The sequence below is a fragment of the Cicer arietinum genome, chromosome 6, assembly GCF_000331145.2.
Source record: "Cicer arietinum cultivar CDC Frontier isolate Library 1 chromosome 6, Cicar.CDCFrontier_v2.0, whole genome shotgun sequence".
Classification (NCBI taxonomy): Eukaryota; Viridiplantae; Streptophyta; class Magnoliopsida; order Fabales; family Fabaceae; genus Cicer; species Cicer arietinum.
Window position 1 is genome coordinate 59699613 of NC_021165.2, and position 20970 is coordinate 59720582.

The 20970-nt window shown below is 29.8% G+C and overlaps 1 protein-coding gene across 2 annotated transcripts; it reads left to right on the forward strand.

Moving 5' to 3' along the window:
• Nucleotides 1-10291: 10291 nt before the first annotated feature.
• Nucleotides 10292-18003, forward strand: LOC101512492 (uncharacterized). Of its 2 annotated transcripts, none has more exons than XM_073369977.1 (9): nucleotides 10292-10692; nucleotides 11403-11450; nucleotides 11541-11600; nucleotides 12407-12490; nucleotides 12610-12714; nucleotides 14179-14298; nucleotides 14386-14483; nucleotides 14679-14790; nucleotides 17869-18003. In XM_073369977.1, the coding sequence occupies exons 1-9, from the start codon at nucleotides 10402-10404 to the stop codon at nucleotides 17878-17880; spliced, it is 930 nt and encodes a 309-aa protein (XP_073226078.1). In that variant the 5' UTR covers nucleotides 10292-10401; the 3' UTR covers nucleotides 17881-18003. The 2 variants fall into 2 exon arrangements, with proteins under 2 accessions (XP_073226078.1, XP_004514046.1); XM_004513989.4 differs by lacking the exon at nucleotides 17869-18003 and adding an exon at nucleotides 15007-15463 and having other exon boundaries at nucleotides 10297-10692.
• The last annotated feature ends 2967 nt before the right edge of the window (nucleotides 18004-20970 follow it).

A 20970-nucleotide genomic window follows, 5' to 3' on the forward strand; every position in this document is an offset into this window, starting at 1 on the left:
CTTTTAAAAAATAAAATAAGGTCTTTTACAACGCTTTTTAACAAAAGCGCTGTAATAGGCTTTTAAAAAATAAAATATAACAGTAAATCGCTTCAGTTTCCTCTTTATTACATAAACTTCACTACACTTCAGTGTCCTTCTCCTCTTCATTATCCTTCTCATTGCGAACCCTAATGTCATACGAACCATATTGTTAACCATCTCCATTGCAAATCATTTTCATATTTGTTACTATCCCTACGAACATTATTACACACTCTTCTCAATGAGAACCCTACTCTGTCCTACGAAGCGTTCGTATTTCTGCGCATTTTCGCTGTTTCTTCTTAAACGAAACCGTAACCTTATGAACTCTACGTATTTCTTCGCACTCTTCAGGTATTGTATTCATTTATTCATTTATATATATAATGTGTCTGTTAATGCTAATAATTACATTTATTTGATAGTGTTTTACAAGTTTTCCGAGCTCAAATGGGTGCTACAGTGTCGAAGCAAAAATCAAATAAATCACATGGATTCTAATAAAGGTTTGAAATGTATGGCTTTAAAATTTCATTAACAATCAATCCACAAATATTTATTGACTTATATGTTTTATTTTATAGTGCTCTCGTCAAACTAACAACATAGACTGCGGATACTGTATATTACGATTTATGAAGGAGATTGTTGTTATAATCCCAGAAAGAGATCTAATTGAAATAAAGGAATGCATATTACAGCGCTTTTTTTAAAAAGCGTTGTAAAACTAATACAACAAGCAGCGCGTTTTTAGAAGAGATTTATAGCGCTTTTTTTATTTATTTTAAAGAGCGTTGTTGTATCTTTTTACAGCGCTGGATACTACATCGCTTAATTTTTTGAAAAAGCGCTGTAAATGGCTTAAAAAAAGCGCTGTAAAATACAATTTTTCGCGTAGTGACTATATATATAGTGTGGATAACAAAAAAATAATCAAAATGATAACTTTAATCGAATTCACAAGTGTCATACAACACGAACATCAAATCATCCATATATGTACATAGATCAACTATAATGTTAACAAGGATTTATCCATAATACTGATCTTTCATCATTGCCAACAAATATCTTGGATAACAAACTTTTCTTTAACGGATCTGCTATCATTAAATTTGCACCAATATGCTCAAATGACACTTTTTTTTTTTATGAACTTCTTCTTTAACCGTCAAGTATTTTTAAATCTACGTGTTTAACACTCTTTAAATACTTATCATTTTTAGAGAAAAAGACAACCGTAAAATTATTATAATAAATCCTTAGCGATCTAGTTATGTTTTCGACAATACCAAACCCCAAGGTAAAGTTCCACAACAACAATACTTGAATTATGGCCTCAAAGCATGAGTGAATTCTGCCTGTATAGTAGAAGTAACAATCATAGACTATTTTCCACTCTTCCATGTGGGTTTGCTTGAGTCCATACATCCTACAAAGTTACAATATATATATATATATATATATTTGAAGAACTATCAACCACAAACTTTTTACAGCTGCAATATTTCACTGTCGCATTACGGGTATGAATGATATAATAGACTAATCTCAAGTTGTAATGATATATTAATACTATTTGGAAGTGAAAGAAAAACGAAAACAAAATAATAATGGTTTTGGCTTAGATTGATCTTATTGTCCTATGTGTCAACCTTCCTTGACTTTTTCCCATCACATGCATTTCCATAATCTTCCTTAGCTACTCCACCTTGCATTGGTAATTGTCGCATTAATCCAATAAAAGATAGAATTAGCTCTAGCATTAGCACTAGTTGCGTTTGGACAAAAGAATCATTGCTTATTTACATCATTCTTGATAGCTTCTATTATTTTAGCTATAGTTCTGGAAGGACTAATAACCTCTACAAATGAAGCTAGCATAGATACAAAAGCCCACCTTTTCTTATTGGGACCTAACTCCATACTTTGGAATCAACCGTCGAATAATTTGAAGAATCTTAACATTGTAGTATGATTGGACATGTTGAAGTTCATGGTGGACTTTATCTTGCCAATTATATTTCTAATAATTAGATTGTTCAATATAAGCAATTTTATGACAATTTAGCATAACCTAATAAACAACCTTGAATTGTTGATTTTAGTAACACTATAAGAAATAAGATAATTAGTAGGGACTTTTTCAAAGCGACAATAAATTTACTAACAACATGTCTATATCGACAATTTATTTAAGCCGTTGCAACATAATATATTGTTGAGAATAATACAAATTTTTTACAACGATATAATATTTCCCTGAAAATAATACAAATTTTTTACAACAATATAACTTTCTACGAGATTAATATAAAGTTTTGATAGCAACATTGTAAAGTTGCTAGAAAACGATATATTTATGCCAACAACATAATTTGACGTTAAGAAAATAATATTTATTTTAAATTATAGAATATAAATTAAACAATATTATATTCTAATAAAATAAATAAATAAAATATAATACATTATCAATATATTATTAGTTTGTGCAATATAATTTTATAAGCAAATTTAATATATAAAAATTATATCATAAAAAAATTAATATTTTGGGTGATTATTAATAGATTAATAAATATTTTAATAAGTGTAAATAACTCATCATAATTAGGTGACAAATAAAATTGCAGTTTTGATCCATCTATTTAAGTTGAATCACGAAAATAGTCCTCTCATTTTATTTCTCCCCAGTTTTGGTCCCCAAACCGAATTTTAGTTCAAAACTTGATGAAGTGTCATTTTTTTGCGCTTATTTAAGCCACAACATGCCTCAAGATCTCGTGGTGCAACAATTGTACTTGAAATCTATTATCATAAATGGTGTGGTGTGACTTAAAAAATGACCATTCATCAAGTTTTGGACCAAAATTATGTTTGGGACTAAAACTGAGGAGAAATAAAATGGGGGAACTACTTCCGTGATTCAGCTAAAATAGGGGACTAAAACTGCAGTTAAGCTATTAAAAAAAAAAAGAACCACTCGAGAAAAAAAAGACCCATAAATACATTACACACACCCACCACTATAGAGATCATGGTCTAATCACCTAACACCAACATTTACCTTAAAATCTAGTCCATCAAAATAAATTGTCAAATACTATTATGACACATCATCTAATATTGTGTCATTTAAATATTGTCGCCACAACAAAAATATTATGTGACACATTTAAAAGGAACTATTTCATCATTCATCTTCCATCCTCCTTATTATTTCACTTTCAATCTATTATCTATTATAATGTATTAAAATAGACCCTAAAATACTATTGTGACACATCATCTAATATTGTGTCATTTTATTCAATTATTGTCACCTCAACAAAAATCTCACATGGAATATCTAAAAGGTACTCTTTCATCCTCCTTATTATTTCACTTCCAATTTATACCACACATTTTACTATTATTATTACTATTTAGCATCTAATATTATGGATAACTATTCACGAGTCATGATTTATAAATTAAAGTACAATGAATATTAGTTAATCGACACTCATTGTTCCTCCATTGTTATTGGTAATAATTTGTCAATGGTTTTAACTCCAATTAATATACTGGTCCTTTTAAACGCTTCTCAAGAAATATATAAATGACAATAATTTGTGGACGTTATTCTCTATCATATATTGCTTAGGTTTATTTAGAAATTGGAATACAATGACACGTGCACTTTGGTCTCTATGCAACTTTTCTATTATAATTTATGTTAGATAGATTGACGATAATTTTATAATTATTTGCATCTAATTTGTGGTTTTTTGTATGTTCATTTTATGTGTTTTTAGATAAACAAGACGTGTGATAATTTTTACATTTTTTTAGTTTACATCTTTGAGTTTTAATTCTGTTTATAATAATAATATGTTTTGATATCTTTATGGTCAATGTTGTGTATGTAGACATTTGGTGCAAATATTTTTGACCAAATTGTGTTTATATTTTCTCTAATTGAATATTATATAGTATCATCATGATAAAAAAAAAAATATTGTTTTAATGCAAAAAATAGCTCATTTTTAATGAGATCTATAAAATATTTTACAATTATCTTTTAAAGTATTTATACTCCATTTTTTATATACAATTTTATTAAAACAAACTCACAAACTAGGATGCTGCCATCTCACAATTGATTTTGTTATATATGTATTTTTTGACACATATATGCTATTCTACTCCTTCAAACAATCTTTCTTACTGGGTGATCAATCTCTCTACAAGTAGTGTCTTATTAAAAACAAAATTGAAACTCCAATATTTTATATTTTGTTTAATAACTCTTATTATTGCATTGCATCATTGTATCTCCTCTAATTCTGAAATTGTAACTGTTTAAATGGTCAATAATATATTTTTTTTCTTGTAACCATTTTCACACACCTTATGCAATTAGCTTTCGGATCACGCAGACTCGCCAGTGCCATGAGAAAACGTTTTGGATATGTATGAATTTTCACAACCCCACTTTTTCAATTCAAAAGGAAACCTCTTTGCAGTCCAATTATTTTCAAAGAAGTAGATAGAGTTGGAAAATTCTTCTATTGCACGAATAGTTTGAGTAATTGGTATTTTGTAACATATTCTATCTATTTGTTCATTTTCTCAAAATCTTAATTGTTGTTAATTAGAGTATTGTTTTTGCAGTCATATTTGATCACATCTATGATATGGGAGTATAGTGGCTTCCCAATAGACAAATAAAGTTGTCCACATTTAGTTTCATAGTAGTTTTATTATTGTATCTTTGGGAGATTTAGAACTATGTGTCATTTAATAGATAAAAGAATAATATTTAATATTTAGATTGAGAAATTGTTTGTTGTTTTTTTACAGAGATGTTTTATATTGTAAAAAAAATTAAAAATACTACTTATTTGAAGTTTCTACATATGTTTTTCCTTCTACTCAACCATACATACGTGAGTTGTTTGTGACAATTTTCAAGTCAGGCTGTATAGAAGTCTCATACTCAATACATTGGAGTTTAGATTTGTCATTTTTTTTACAGGTTTAGAATGAAATGAATACCAAAAGACAAAATCATATACATATTTTTATAACAATATTTTGACAATAAATTTAGATTTGTTCTTCCACTTTTGTAATAATATTTTTCTACTAAGAGAGCAACTAGAGTTAAATTAAAATATTAGTTGCAACCATTTTTACTATAATTAAAACTACACTCATTTTGTCTTGCCATTTTTAATTCTACTTTTCACTTTGTATTCTCCATTTCGAGTCATCATTTGAATGTGTCAACTTAGATCAATTTCATTCTCTATCATTTTAAAATTATAATTACACGACAAAGTAAAAAAACAACATGACTAATATGATTTTACGGTAGATAATTATATATATTAATATTTATTAAAATAAGATTTTTAATACTAAATATCATTTATGGACTTTGTTTGTAGGATGGTCTTCATTGTGGATTTATTTGAAAAAATTATTCTTTTTTATTTTATGCATCATAACCACACATTCACAACAAGAAAACAAGCATTTTGTGAGGGCTTTTGCCCTCACAAAGGGGTATAATTAGCCACAAATGTGGCTTTTGTGAGGGCTTTTGGCAGCCACAAAGAGATGTACAATAAGCTCCATGTATATATAAGCTCCATGTATACAAAGAGATGTACAATAAGCTCCATGTATATATAAGTTGAAGTATATTGAAAATCAAGTATATGTATATATATATCACCTTTCAAATGGATACATCCATCTATACTGAACTGGTCCACCAAGCCTAGCTTCACTTGCAAGATGCACTGAGAGATGCTCCATGGAATCAAAAAACCCAGGAGGAAATACTTTCTCCAACTTACATAGAATGATCGGAATGTCATTTTCCATCTTGATGAGATCTTTATCATAGAGTGTTGAAGAACACAAATTCTTGAAATATTGACTCACTTTAATAAGTGGGTTCAATACATGTGTCGGTAAAGCACTAAAGGCAATAGGAAGTAAACACTCTAAAAATATATGACAATCATGACTTTTCATCCCATGCATCCTCCCATTTTCCACATCAGCACATCTTGCCAAATTAGAACAATAACCGTCAGGCGTCTTCAGCTCTTTGATCCAACGATAAACAGATTTGGCTTCATCAGTAGATAAAGTGTAATTCACACGAGGTTTTAGGGTCTTGCCGTTTTGTTCCACCAACAACAAATCTGGTCGTCTGCAATATATACCTATGTCTTTTCTGGCTTTGTCATTATCTTTTGTTTTTCCTTTCACATTCATCACAATATTAAATATGTTGTCAAATAAATTTTTCTCAATATGCATTACATCGAGATTATGTCTCAAAAGATTATCTTTCCAATACGGTAGATCCCAAAAAATACATCTTTTTGTCCAATTGTGCCATTGTCCATAACCTTGTGGTTTACAGGCCACACCATTAACAACATGTACCTTTGGCATATCTTTTACTTTATTCCAAACTTGTTCTGATGTCAACTTAAGCGGTGGTCCTAGACTTTCTGCATAGCCCTTCATAAATGCAGCTTTGTTCCTTCTAAATGCATGATCAGCAGGTAAAAACCTACGATGCGAGTCAAACCACGATGCTTTCCCGCCAAATTTTAAAGTAAATGCTTTTGTATCTTCCATACAAATAGGACAAGCTAATTTACCATGGGTGCCCCATCCTGACAACATCCCATAAGCGGGGAAATCATTAATGGTCCACATCAATGCAGCTCTCATCATAAAATTTTCTCTCCGAGCAATATCATATGTCAAGACACCATTCCACAACCTCTTCAAATCGTCAATCAAAGGTTGTAAAAAAATATCAATACCAGTTGTAGGATTAGAAGGACCTGGTATCACAGCAGCTAAGAACATATAAGGTTTAGACATACACATATTAGGAGGAAGATTGTAAGGAGTAACAATAACCGGCCAACAAGAATAAGGAGTAGACGATGCTTGTATGTACGACGTAAATCCATCTGAGGATAATCCAAGTCTTACATTGCGTGGATCTGACGCAAAATCAGGATGCATTTGATCAAAGTGTTTCCATGCCTGACCATCAGACGGATGTCGCAACTCGCTTGAATTTCTTCTATTCTCATAATGCCACGTCATATTTCCTGCAGTTTGTATTGATGCAAACAATCTCTGCAATCTTGATACAATAGGTAGGTAAAACATTGCTTTCCTTGGAATTGATTTTCCCCTACTTACCCTAGAGTTATTCCTTTGGTGATACCTTGGTTGTTGACAAAATTTGCATTCAACTAAGTTAGCATCATTCATACCAAATTCATTGTCATAATACAACATGCAACCTTTAACACAACAATCAATCCTCTTGACACCTAATCCTAACTTTGACACTAACCGTTTCGCATCATAATAACTTTGCGGCAAACCATCTCTAACAGGTGTTGCATCTAGCATCATTTTAGTCATGAAATCCAAAGCTAAATCAGGAACATGAAATTGAGACTTTAGACCTAATAGTCTAATACACATTGATAACTTTGAGTTTGAAGAACCTTCAAACAACGGTTTATTTGTCTCTTTCAAAAGACCATAAAATCTCTGAGCTTCTTCATTGGGAAGTCCATCGGTATCGTCATATTGATCTTCATTGAATGACAAATTAACCCCAACAGCATCCGAGATCATATCATTCATCGCCTCAAAGTGTTGATAGTTATAATAATCTATACCTAACATGGTAGTACTACTTGAAGGACCTGTGTTATAATTCTCCATAGATGTACTAGTATTAGGCGCCGCTGGAGACTCTTCTCCATGATTAGTCCAAATCCAGTAGTTAGGCATAAATCCATCTGCATACAAATGCACTCTTATTTCATCTTCACTTTTAAACCGTCTACATCGACATAAACAACATGGACATCTCATTCCCCCTTCATCTTGGACAATTTGTTGCACTCTCGCAAAATTCAGAAAGTCTTCAACCTTGTTAGCAAAACGTTGTTTAAGACCCTTTCTTCCAGGAAAATTCCTATCGTACATCCAACTACGGTATAAATCCATATATATATATATATATATATATATATATATCTGTGTGTGTGTGTGTGTGTGTGTGTATATATATATGTATATGTTTATTCTAAAAATTAAATAAATATATAAATTATGTGCATATATATTTATATATATATCGATGTTTTATATATTAATTGCTTTATTTTTCAAAAGCATTATATATAAATTTTGACATATTTATATGTCAATTAGGGGAGCATGCATCTGCACACAATATAATATATTATTACCAATACAATAAATATATATAAACCGAAATAAAATTATATATATATATCAATACAATATAATATATTATTATCAATACAATACAATAATATATAATATATTATTATCAATATAATATATATATCAATACAATAAATTATATATATCAATACAATAAATATATATAAACCTATATAAAATTTTAAATGATGTTTTTTTAAAAATCAAGACTAATAATCAAGACTTATTTATAACAAAAAATAATAATATCATCAATTTTAATAATGTTTTTTTAAATAATAATTATATTAAAACTAATATATTTTAACCGTGGTTTGAAACTTTAATTTATCATATATTAATATGTAAACAACATCATTTCTATTTTTTTAAAAATAAATTTATAAAACTAATCTAAATATAAATATTACTAATCTATATTTTAAAAATAATATATATATTTACTAATCTAAATTTAAAATATATAAAATACTAACTTGATGCCGAGTAGCGTCTGACTTCAAGCTTTCACTCACGTACGATATGCTTGCAAGTCTTCGAAATAATTAACAAGCACTGTAAAAATAAAAATCAATAACATTAATTAGTTATATCAAATTAAAAAATAAAATTATAAAACTACATATATAATATAATTATACTTACCAAATTTAAATGAAGCTTAAGAGTAATTTTGTGTAGAGAGAAGGAGGAGAGAATGGTTAGAATGAGGTTGTAGAGAGAAGTTGGATGTGAAAAAATGAAGGAGGAGGGGAGAAAAATATATATAGATTCAGGTTGAGCATTTGTGGCGGCTAAAGCAGCCACAATGCCAACGGATATATTGATATTTGTGGCGGCCTGGGCGGCCAGAAAAGCCAACGGCTATAATGCCATTTGTGGCGGCCTTTGCCGCTAGAAAATCCAACGGTACAATCCATTTGTGACGGCCTAAGCGGCCACAAACGCCAGCTGTAATGAGCCTCATTTGTGGCGGCCTTTGCAGCCACAAATGCCACGTGCGCATTCCTTTGTGGCGGCCTTTGCAGCCACAAATGCCACTGGTCCCGTCTGCCTTTTTGACGGATTTGGCCCTCACAAAATTGATTTTTTGTGGCTGTAAAAGCCCTCACAAAATCCTTAAATATTTAACTGGATTTTGAGGTTGCCTAAGCCCTCACAAAATCAAGTTAAATATTTCAAAATTTGTGAGGGCTTTTTCAGCCACAAATAAAGACCAATTTCAATTTTGACATTTGTGAGGGCTTTTTCGGTCACTAATTTGTGAGGGTTTTATTCGGCCACAAAATATTTATAAAGTTGGCCACAAAATGGTGTTTTTCTTGTAGTGATTTGTGAAAGTGATTTATTTATTGATCGAATATTTAGTTATGATGCATTATTTTAAAGAAATATTAATTGTTAAACATTTATCATTCTTTTAAATATTCGATCAATGAATAAATGACTCTCTCAAATGTGTGGTTATGATGCATAAAATATCGTAATATGTGTGGTTATGATGCATAAAATATCGTAATGAGACTTGGGTCATTGTGTTAAATTGGTTAATTAGAATAAGTTGGTTTTTGTTTTGTAATTAATTTAAATTTTCGCATTTGTAAAAAATATTTATATCTCTCTTTCTTATTATTAATGAAGTATATTGATTCACTCTAATAGTGTAATAAAATTATTAAATTATTTATCTTTTTCTCTCTGATAAATAAACATAAGTATGTGGGAATCTAAACTCGTAATAACCACTCCTCTGAAAGAAAATGGATGTATTAAATTTGTCACAAAAAAGAGAGATGTATCAACGAATATGATTGAAATGATTGCACAAATGGAGGGAAACAAAAGAAGGGCATGAGAGAGAGAAGAGAGCAAAAAAGAAAGCAACTAGCATTCCTATTTTACAATACAATAGGAGCGTGGGATATAAATCGATAACTAGAGAAGAGTGCCAAAAAGAAAACCACAGTCATTCCTATTTTATACCGAGTAGGGTCCTATTAAGCCTTTCAAACTTTTATTGAAGAAAATAACTAACAAAGGAAACTTTGTTTCTAACTTTCATTTACTCTCTCATTCATGACTCACCTGCTCACTCGTTCCAAACTCGCTCGACTCGTTCGTTTCACTCATCATCGTCCAAAATGTTCACTCAAAACAACAATCCCTTGTTCCCAAACCTTCACCTTCCGCCAGTTCTCAAAAGAAACCGACGCAAACAGCGGCCGAACTAAGTCGCCGGAACCGGAACACCGTCGAGTGGAGCTCCCGAAGGAGCTTTCGAAAGACGTGATCGTACTGTCGTGTGAGTCTACCGCAAAGGGCGGTGTTTGTGATGTCTATGTGCTTGGCACCATTCACATCTCTGAGGTAACTTACTCTTTTGATTTTTGACAAATTTTTGCGTTTGGTTGCATTTTACATTGTCACGGTGGCTGCATTGTTTTTGCATCCATTTCAACTGCAATTGCATTTCGTTTCCTCTCTGTAACAAACTTTGGTGTAAACTGTGTTCATAATTTCATATTTGAGCAAAATAGAAGCATTTACTGTGGTGGTTTACTATTTTTGAGACAATTAATTTTATTGGAAAGAGGAACAAAAAATATCAAAATTAATTTGGTGACTCAAAGAGTGAAATCAAAAATAGACTTCAAAAGTTTACGCTGGTTAAACTTTTAATAAATTAAATATTTTGTCAATTAAATATTATAATATTTTTTTAGATGTTACTTTAAGTATCATTTGAATTTACAGATTTTTTCTTTTTTTATCTCATTATCTTAATTAAATACAATTATGAATTAAAAATACTTTTTATGACAGTTTATACTTATCAAACAGTTGAACGATTAATTTTATTAAACACTTTAAATTTTCTAATGTATTCACTATTAGCTATATATACTCATCCATTATCAGTTAATTCATCCGGCATCGGCTAGATATGGATAGATGTTTTTCATATTTAAGGATATAGGTATATTAATAGAATAATATATATATGATAATTCAACTATTTTATCAAGTTTGTATCTGTTAATACTATCAAATGAGTCCTATGTTGAGCTATGCTGCAGGAATCAAGCAAACAAGCTGAAGCTATTGTCAAATTTCTGAAACCTGAGGTGTTATTTTCCTTTTGGTTTCAAGCTATTATTGTTCTTATACATTTTTAATTATGATTAAACTATATGGTTGCCTTTTGTTTGCTGCAGATTGTCTTCTTGGAATTGTGCCGAAGTCGTCAGAATGTGCTTTTCCGTGAAAAGATTAAGGTTTCCACTCTTTAACTTGGTATTTTAAAAATCCAATGACACGAATTCAAGTAGTTGAATCTTGAATCTGTCTTTCTGTATAGATGTTTTAAATGCTGAATTTTCATATTTTAAAATCAATTAATAGTATTAATAAAAGATATATATCTTAAACAAATTGATAAATATAAATATATCTAATAATTTTAAATACATTTTGATTATTATTTAAGGATAATTTTTTTCTTAAAAGTGCTTATAATTAAGTCTAAATATAGTATTTTTAATTTGTTTAAATTTAAATATTAAATATCTGTAAAATATTAATATTTGATTTAATTAATATATATATTTATATAAATACTCACATTGCAATCTAAACAAATCTTAAATTTGGCCACATCCTCATATAGTATAACTAATTTCTTTAGGCTCTTTCTTAAAAGTTTGGAGGAGATAGAAGGGAAGAAATTTGGGAGGAGTAAAAGTGATAAAAAAAAATAAAGAGAAACTTTTCACATTATATAAAAGTATTTTATAATTAATATATTTTTAATTCTAAAATATTATAACAATAAAGAAGTATTTTAAGAATATTTTTAATCCGTAAAAAATTCTCCTACATATTTTGAGTGTGTTCATAAAAAAAATTATATTTGCAAAAAAAAAAAAACTCTCAAAGTCATCCCCTCCTTCCATTTTCTTCTTTTTTTTTTAAATCCATCTCTCATCCCCTACTAAACTACAAACGAGCCTTGATTTCATCATTACTTTGATTCTTACTAAATTTTCTTTCTTCATGTTTATTTATTTTATGCTTCTTCCAGGTACCTACTTCGGAAGAAGTGAGGGAATTGTTGAAGAAAAAACACAACATATTTTCAGTACTTCATTACTGGGCCTTCGCCAAGGCATGTTTCAAAGTTTGACAATCATATATATTCTTCATCCTATTACATTTTTCAATTCTTTTCATCTTATTCAAGAATATTTTTGTATCATGTTTTTTCTTCTCTTGAATTTCTAACAGATGTGCAGTGAGCTTGACCTGTATCCTGGTGCTGAGTTTCGTTCGGCATATAGAGAAGCAATCAAGTATGGTGGCAAAGTTGTACTTGGTGATCGTCGTATAGAGGTTTCATGAATTTTTTATTTTGTCCGAAGATAGAGTGATAAATATAACTTAATACAAATTTACATAATGTGAAATTTTAGATTTAAATTTGAGACATTATATTTAACTTAATAATATTATTATGGATCGAGTTAGATAATATGAACGATTAGATAAATTTTTTAATTCATACATTTTTTTGAAATTTTGGTTTTCCATACTAATATAATAAAATGATTTCTTTAATCATTTTAATATTATAATCCTAACATTTTTATGACCAAGTCAAATATAATTTGTTAATCATAAAGATTCTTTAAATGATAATTTTCAATAGAAACAAATTTAAAACTATTTATTTTCTTTGTAATATAATATAAATTAAAAATAAAATTTTAACAATTTCAATTGATAAAAATTTCTTCCAACAATAATACACATAGTTAATATTATTTTATTAGTTATGCATGTATTAAAAAAAATAATTATCAAGATTATAAAAATAATTATTGTAAGGGTTTTATTTTTATTTTTTAATAAGCAAAGATGTATTTAAAAAAAGAACAAGGGGTGCTTAAAATCCATTACAAAAGTCACAAATCATACACATCAAATACAAGCAAGTGGATTAAATTAATTAAATTGATTTTTTTTCTTTGTTTGAGTTTAATATAAATCTAATTAAATAAATTCAATCTCTATTGATTTGAATATGATTTCACTTCATTTAAAATTGGCCACCAATCTGAATAAAATTATTAGACTATATCTGTAGTATTATCTTAAATATGTGTTGTATTTAAAGATTTTTTAATCATTTATATATTATTTTTCTCATTGTAGTTTAAAAAGTGTTTAAGTAATTGTTTGAATAGTATAAAAAATCTAGTGTTTGAAAAAGAAAATTATATATTTTTAAAAATAAGTATCTTAATTTTTAATCAATGTCAATCTGGTTAAACATAACTAAATCAACATGTTATTCATCTCAATATGGGTTTAATTTTGTGAGAAAAATTATAAAAACTCAACTAAATTAATTATTTTTTTATTTAGATTTTTTCCTCTCCAAACTTACTAACCAAATCAATATATTATAACCACAACTATGTATCTCTTAAATATATATATGCAACTTTTTCAGTCCAATTTGTATTCTTTTTGCAGTTGTGTTTGCAAAAAAAGTCTGTGTATTTACATTGCAAATTTACGACCTAAAGTTCTAATATATAATAAAATACTATAATTAATTTATCAATTAAAAAAAAATCCAACACGCTCAAAGTATTTGTTATGTTCCACCACTCGCTACGTTGTAGAAGTTTTTTTCCAACAAAACATATTCATATGGTTCCCAATTTATTTCTTTCTTATTTTCAATGTTTATAGTTTTATTAAATGTGATTTTAGCTTGGTTTGCATTGTAAGATTATGTTCTTACAACTTTGTTAGTCTATTGATTGATTTTAATTTTGATTGATACAGATTACATTAAAGAGGACATGGAGAAAGTTGCCACTCTGGCACATCATAAAGTTTTTGTTTTCTTCTCCTAATTATGTTTCAATGCCATCGTTCTCTAGCTCTGATGAAATTAAAAGATGGGTATATTTCATTATCTAATCCGCTAGTTATCATAACTATGCTAAGTTGTTGTTTGTATCCTAATATGGGTTTACTTTGCCTCTTCAGTTAAAGGAATGCAGTGAACATGATATTTTAACTCGGAGACAAATAATGAGTGAGAAGTTACCAACTGTTATGGAGACCATTGTGCATGAAAGAGATCAGTAAGTTCTAATATTGCACTTAATTCAATTTAAAGTTTTATTTAAATTGCCTCTTATGTATCTATATAAAAGATAAAAGTTGAGTTCTAACTTTTATATTTCTAATAAACTTGAGTCTCCTCAGTGAGATAGAGAAACTGTTACAATTATATTTTTTCTACAGTATTATTATGCATTTATATTGGGTCTATGCAGGTACATGTGCTACCAATTATTAAAAGTGGCAAGTGAGAGTAGAACAGTTGTTGCGGTTGTTGGAAGGGGGCATCTACAAGGAATGCAGAAGAATTGGAAGCAACCAATCATGGTCAGTGAATATTATGTTATACATCAAAGTCTAATATAACATTGAAAAAAGATAAGACTAAAAAAGAGTTTAGTTTTGAAACCATGAATTAGGCTAAATGTATAAATTTAACAAGCATAATTATCTGCTCTTATCTTATCAGTCATAATATAATAGTGATTTATGTTATTAGTCATTGACATATTTTCTTGCCCCAATTTTCTCTGCTAATACCAGATTACGGATCTCATCACAATTCCACCTCCCAAACCACTTACATCTGTGATGAGAATTATCGCATCTGTTGGTGTTGTCTTGACTGGGATTGCCATAATTTCATACTGTGTTGGTGTTCTCTATCCATTTGTTTGTGGGAAGTAGTTTCTCTCTTTGAATTTTTGAAAATTTTGTGTACCTTCACCTAATTGTTTTCGTAGACTAAGTATGGAGTTCTTCAATGACTTTTGATTTCTTGAAACATTTGTGGAGCTTTAGGAAGCTATCTAAGTGACATATTAGGGATGTTATATCTATTCATCATCCTACTTTATTCTTTATTTATCGAAGAGACTTAAGGGTTTTCGAGAGATATTTGGGTTCTCTCTTGTAGAAATGACTATGTTTTTTCTCTCAATAATAGTTACTGTATTATCTTTTCCATTCAAAAAGGTGATTTGACTTAGTTTTGTTCGATAGTTTATGTTCCCCTATTTTCACTGTTTGTCAACTATTGTGGGAAAATCTTGGACATCTTCTCAACCATATCTATGAGCCTTTGATGATTATTGGTCATATAAATGAGGTGCTTAGCCGTAATGAGGTCTCACTTGGGACTTTTAATATGAACCAAGCAATTCAATTTAATAATATGATATCTAATTGTTATTTATCTAATTTAATTGCTATTGGTGTCATTTTCACCGGGGAGGAATAACACTCAACATGGTACTCATGTTAGAAGGAAGTTGGACAAATGTATGGCTAATATTATTGGCGTCTCCTTTATCCTACTTGTGGTTGTACTTTCCATCCACAAGTTTGACCATAATCCCCTATTATTTAGTTGTAAAAAATCTCATTTCCTTAAGAACATGTGCTTTCATTTTTAGACAACATGGTTAAATTTTTTTGGTTATGTCCTACCTGTGAATCACACTTAGACCACATGTTCTAGCAATGTTATTGGAAAGTTGCACAAGGTCAAAGAATAATCCATCATTTTTAACAAGAAGTTTTGGAAAAAATTTCAAGAAAAAAAAAAGGATTTTGAAGGCTTGGATCAAAGGCGTTCACTATCAGTTAGATATTCATCCTTCTTTTAGCTACACTAAGCTACAAAAGGACATTCATATTGAATACAAAAACATTCTTGCTCAGGAAGAAATGTTATGGTACCACAAATCCAAAGAGAAATGGGTGAAATATGGTAATAAGAACACTAAATTCGTCCACACCAAAGTTGTGATTTGAAAAAGGAGAAATAAGATCAATGAGTTACAGATTGAATGGAGAGCACCCCAAAAATTGTGAAGAGTTTAAGAAGTTTCTTCAAGAATTTGCAGACAATCACATAATAGAGATAAGCCGTGCAAAGGATGATAATCATGTATTGACCCTTGAGTCTCACATCGATAGTAAAACAACTTTCCCAAGATCTTTGGAGATCCATTATAGCAAAAAAGATCTCAAGCCAACTCCAAATGGGCCAAAACCTATCACTATTCAAGTATCATCTCATTTTCCTTACAAAAGCACAAATGTCATACCATGGAATTATGATGTCACAGTTCACGTAGACACTCACGAAGAAAACAAGTCAAGTGGTAGGTCAATGTCCAAAGAAACAAATGTCACTAATATCTCAGGAATTGGTGGCATGACTCGAAGTCGTCGAGTCTATGTCCCTGAGCAACTTAGAAAAGATGAGAGATGCAAAGGAAATGAAGCTCTAAGTCATAATATGAAAAAACAAGAGGTTTGCGAAAAGACAGTGTTCGATGAGGAAGCTAATAAATTCTTGAAATTTATCAAATAAAGTGAATATACTGATGGATCAGCTAAATCAAATTCCTTCCAAGGTATATGTTCTTTTCCTATTATCAAACTTTGAACCACATAGAGAGGCACTATTGAAAGTTCTAAATAAGACTCATGTTACTAATAATATCACCGTTGACCAATTTGACGGAGTCGTCGATAACATCACTGCTAGCAGTTGTTTGAATTTCACCGACGATGAGTTACCAGCAGAGGGAATGATACACAATAAAGCACTACATATCTTTGTGAAGTGTCATGATCATATCTTTGCAAGAGTGCTAGTTGACATTCGTTCATCGTTGAATGTCATGTCGAAATCAATACTATCAAAATACTCTATTGATGGATCCCATATAAAGCCTAGCTCTATGATAGTAAAAATATTTGATGGATCAAGGAGAGAGGTCATTGGCGAGGTTAACTTGCCAATTCAAGTCGGACCACATGACTTTGAAATAACTATCCAAGTAATGGATATCAAACCAGCATATAGTTAGTTCTCTTTTGGGGAGACCATGGATTCACGTTACTAGAGCAGTAACATCCACTTTGCATCAAAAGTTGAAGTTTATAGTGGACAACAAGCTGATAGTAATCTTTGGTGAGAATGACATGCTAGTAAGTCATTTATCTTCTATGGGATATACTGAAGCTACATGTAAGACCCATAGTTTTTAAATTCTAATTTATGTGATTTTAGTGTATTTTGTGTTGAATTGTTGAGGCTTTTAGCCAATTTTATTGGTATTTTGTGAATTAAATGCCAAAAATATATTTTTGAGACGTGATGTGATATGATGGGTAATGATGATTTTTTTTATAACAAAATATCTATAAAATTAGATATTTGTTTAGTTAGTTTTTAGTTAATATATATATAATATCCGAGTGTGTGTATGTGAGATTTGGGTAATATTTGTTTTATTTAGTTTTAACTAAATAATGTAGATTATTTGGTTTTAAAAGTTTGGTGTGTGAAAAAGATATAATTTTGGAAATTTTGTTGTGGTTGGATAAATTTTAGTTAACCAATTGTTATAAATATTTATGTTTATGTAGTTATCTCCTTGAGTCTCGAAAAGGAATCAGGACCGTCGACACCGAGTTAGTGGTGGGGAGAATTCTGATATATTAATGTTGTTGTGGTGATTAAGTTTTGATATGATTATGTATTCATAACTGATAATATGTGCGTTATGGATTTTATTGAGTAAAATCTGTTCTGAGTATACTCTATGATAAGTTTGAAAAATCGTTAGTGTTAAATGAGTATTAAAAATTAGGATTCTTTTAATTGCTGCATTTACTAAGGCCTATGATAGGCGATACAATTATGATTTAGGCCGAGGAGGGCTTTTGTTGGAAATTCTAGAATCATGCGCATTGGCATATACACATTGTAGGAATCTTATATTTATACTTTACTTATACTCAACAAGTGTTGCATTTTCCATTATCAATGTACACATCGATAACCAATCTAAAAACGATCATTTTACATTCTTGTTGATCTACGCACTAGTAACAAATCTGGAGACAATCATTCTTTCATTTATGTCAATCTACACACTGATAACCAATCTGAAGACAATCATTTTTTCATTCTTGTCGAACTATACATCGGTAATCCATCAGAGGGCGATCATTTTTTCATTTATGTCAATCTTTGTATCGGTAACCAATCTGAACACAACTCATTTTTATTCATGTCAATTTACACATCAGTAGCCAATTTGGAGACAATCATTTTTCATTTTTGTCAATCACTTGTGCTCTTGCATTAAGAATTAATCTACTTTCATAATTTATTTAGACAAAATTTAAATCCTTATATTTTATTATGTTTTACAACGATAATATTCATAATTTTTAGTAACCTCAATTTTGTCCGACCAATTAAAAATAAGTAATAATATATTTAATAAACATTTTGCACTTGTTATAAGAAGAATAAGGAAGAAACAAAAACTAACTCCATCCTCGAAACCATATATTTCAAAACAAAATAAAAAAGGAGAACAATAAAAAAAAAAACTAGAAACAAAGCGCATCATTTTTTATCATCACTTCATCTAGCCATTGGACAAGCGACCATCGCCGACCACCATCAGTCATGGACTATCCCCTCCTTCTTCGTTGTCTATGTCTTAATCCCACGTTTTAAATAAAATGATACATTTTATTTCTTTAGAATTAAAAATGAGACTTTTAGTTATGGTTACGTTGAGTTATTCAAAGTTGAACTGCATGTACATGTTAGTTGCACATAGTAGATAAGTGGGTTCAACCGTTTTGATTTGTGTGGCACTAGCTCACCATATTCTTCTATTTATATTTTTCTTAAATCATTAAATCTTACAAAAAAAAAATATTTTCAACAATAAAATTAAATAAAATCTTCAAATTATGTTAACATAAATTGTGATAACTTGATAGGTGTGACATCTTTTTAGTCATTGTGAGATTTTAAGACTCAGGTTATACTATTTGATAGTCTTAAAATTCACATTTTAAAATAATTATTCAAATTAAACAAATCCATTTTATTTTGTCAAAACAATTGTTTTCTTCAACAAAACAAATTTTCTTTAAAATACAATCAATACATCCACATTTTCTATCCAATAACTACATAGCTTTGATTTCTCCATCGCACCCAAAAATACCTAAGAGCACGAGATCACTTGTGTCAAGCACAATTTTAAAATTTCTTGTTTTCTCTCTCTCTCTCTCTCTCTCTCTCTCTCTCTCTCTCTCTCTCTCTCTCTCTCTCTCTCTCTCTCTCTCTCTCTCTCTCTCTCTCTCTCTCTCTCTCTCTCTCTCTCTCTCTCTCTCTCTCTCTCTCTCTCTCTCTCTCTCTCTCTCTCTCTCTCTCTCTCTCTCTCTCTCTCTCTCTCTCTCTCTCTCTCTCTCTCTCTCTCTCTCTCTCTCTCTCTTGATAAGTCAAAAACATTTTTATCCAAGTTATTAAAGTCAACTTGTGGTTTGTTAAGAACATGCAATTTATTTATGTTTCATACCATTGTCAAAGTATAAGTTGCATGAGAAAAAGTAGAACTTAAGGGCATTATTAAATCAAGAAGAATTTCATAAAAGGTTTTGAAATGGGTTTTTTAAATTGTTTCTAGGTTTCAAAAGTGTGGGAAAATAATCGTGGAGATAATGTCTGAGTGAGTGTTGTTGTTGTTGATAAAACATTTAAGTTCTTAAGGAAAGGCAATAACTACCATGCACAAGTTAAACAACAAAAGACTACAAGTGTTAAGTTACCAAGTAATCATCCGATTTTCAAGAAAACAATTCATACAAAACATATAATACATTGAATTTTAATAAGCCAAAGGCATATGAAAACTTAATTTATCAAAGGTAGAACATAAGTATTTTACCAACCAATTTGTTTGACTGGAGGCAGACTAAACATGCTTTCATAGGGAAAACATAGTTTGTTTTCACCTAAGGCAGAAGCATACAGAGATTGCAACACCATTCCTTTATGAATAAAATGTTTAAATTGTTCTTTATAAAATTGAATCTATCTTTAGGAAAGGATTTTGTAAGAATATCGGCCTATTGATGATCAATGTCCTGAAATTTATTATCTAAAATACCCTTTATATATGTCCATTGATGATCAGTGTCCTGAAATTTATTGTCTAAAATACCCTTCAAATCATAATGTCTAATATTGTGATGTCTAAAATAGGATTTTTGCTTAAGCAAATAGCAAAAGTATTAAAACCAAATATATGAATGTTACTCTCATATATTTTGTAGTCTTCTAATGATGTTTCTTCCACATCAGTTGAGTGTTACAACTAGAAGCTAAAATATACTTTGCTCGTGCAGTAGATAAAGCGATAGTTCGTTGCCTTTTCCACTACCAGAAGATCAAATTTTCACCAAGGAAAGTGCAACTTCCCCTAGTGCTTTTGCATTCTAGCTTATCTTGAGCGTAGTAAACATAAAAAATTCCTAGTAATTTATCTTTAAAGCATTGCATATAAAACAAATCAAGATTAGTGATACCTTTCAAATATCTAAAGATCCTTTTACCAAAATTTAAATGGAATTCTTTAGGGTCATATTGAAATCTTGCACACGCACACACACACTAAACAAAATATCAAGACTTGATGCACTTAAAAAGAGGAGAAAACC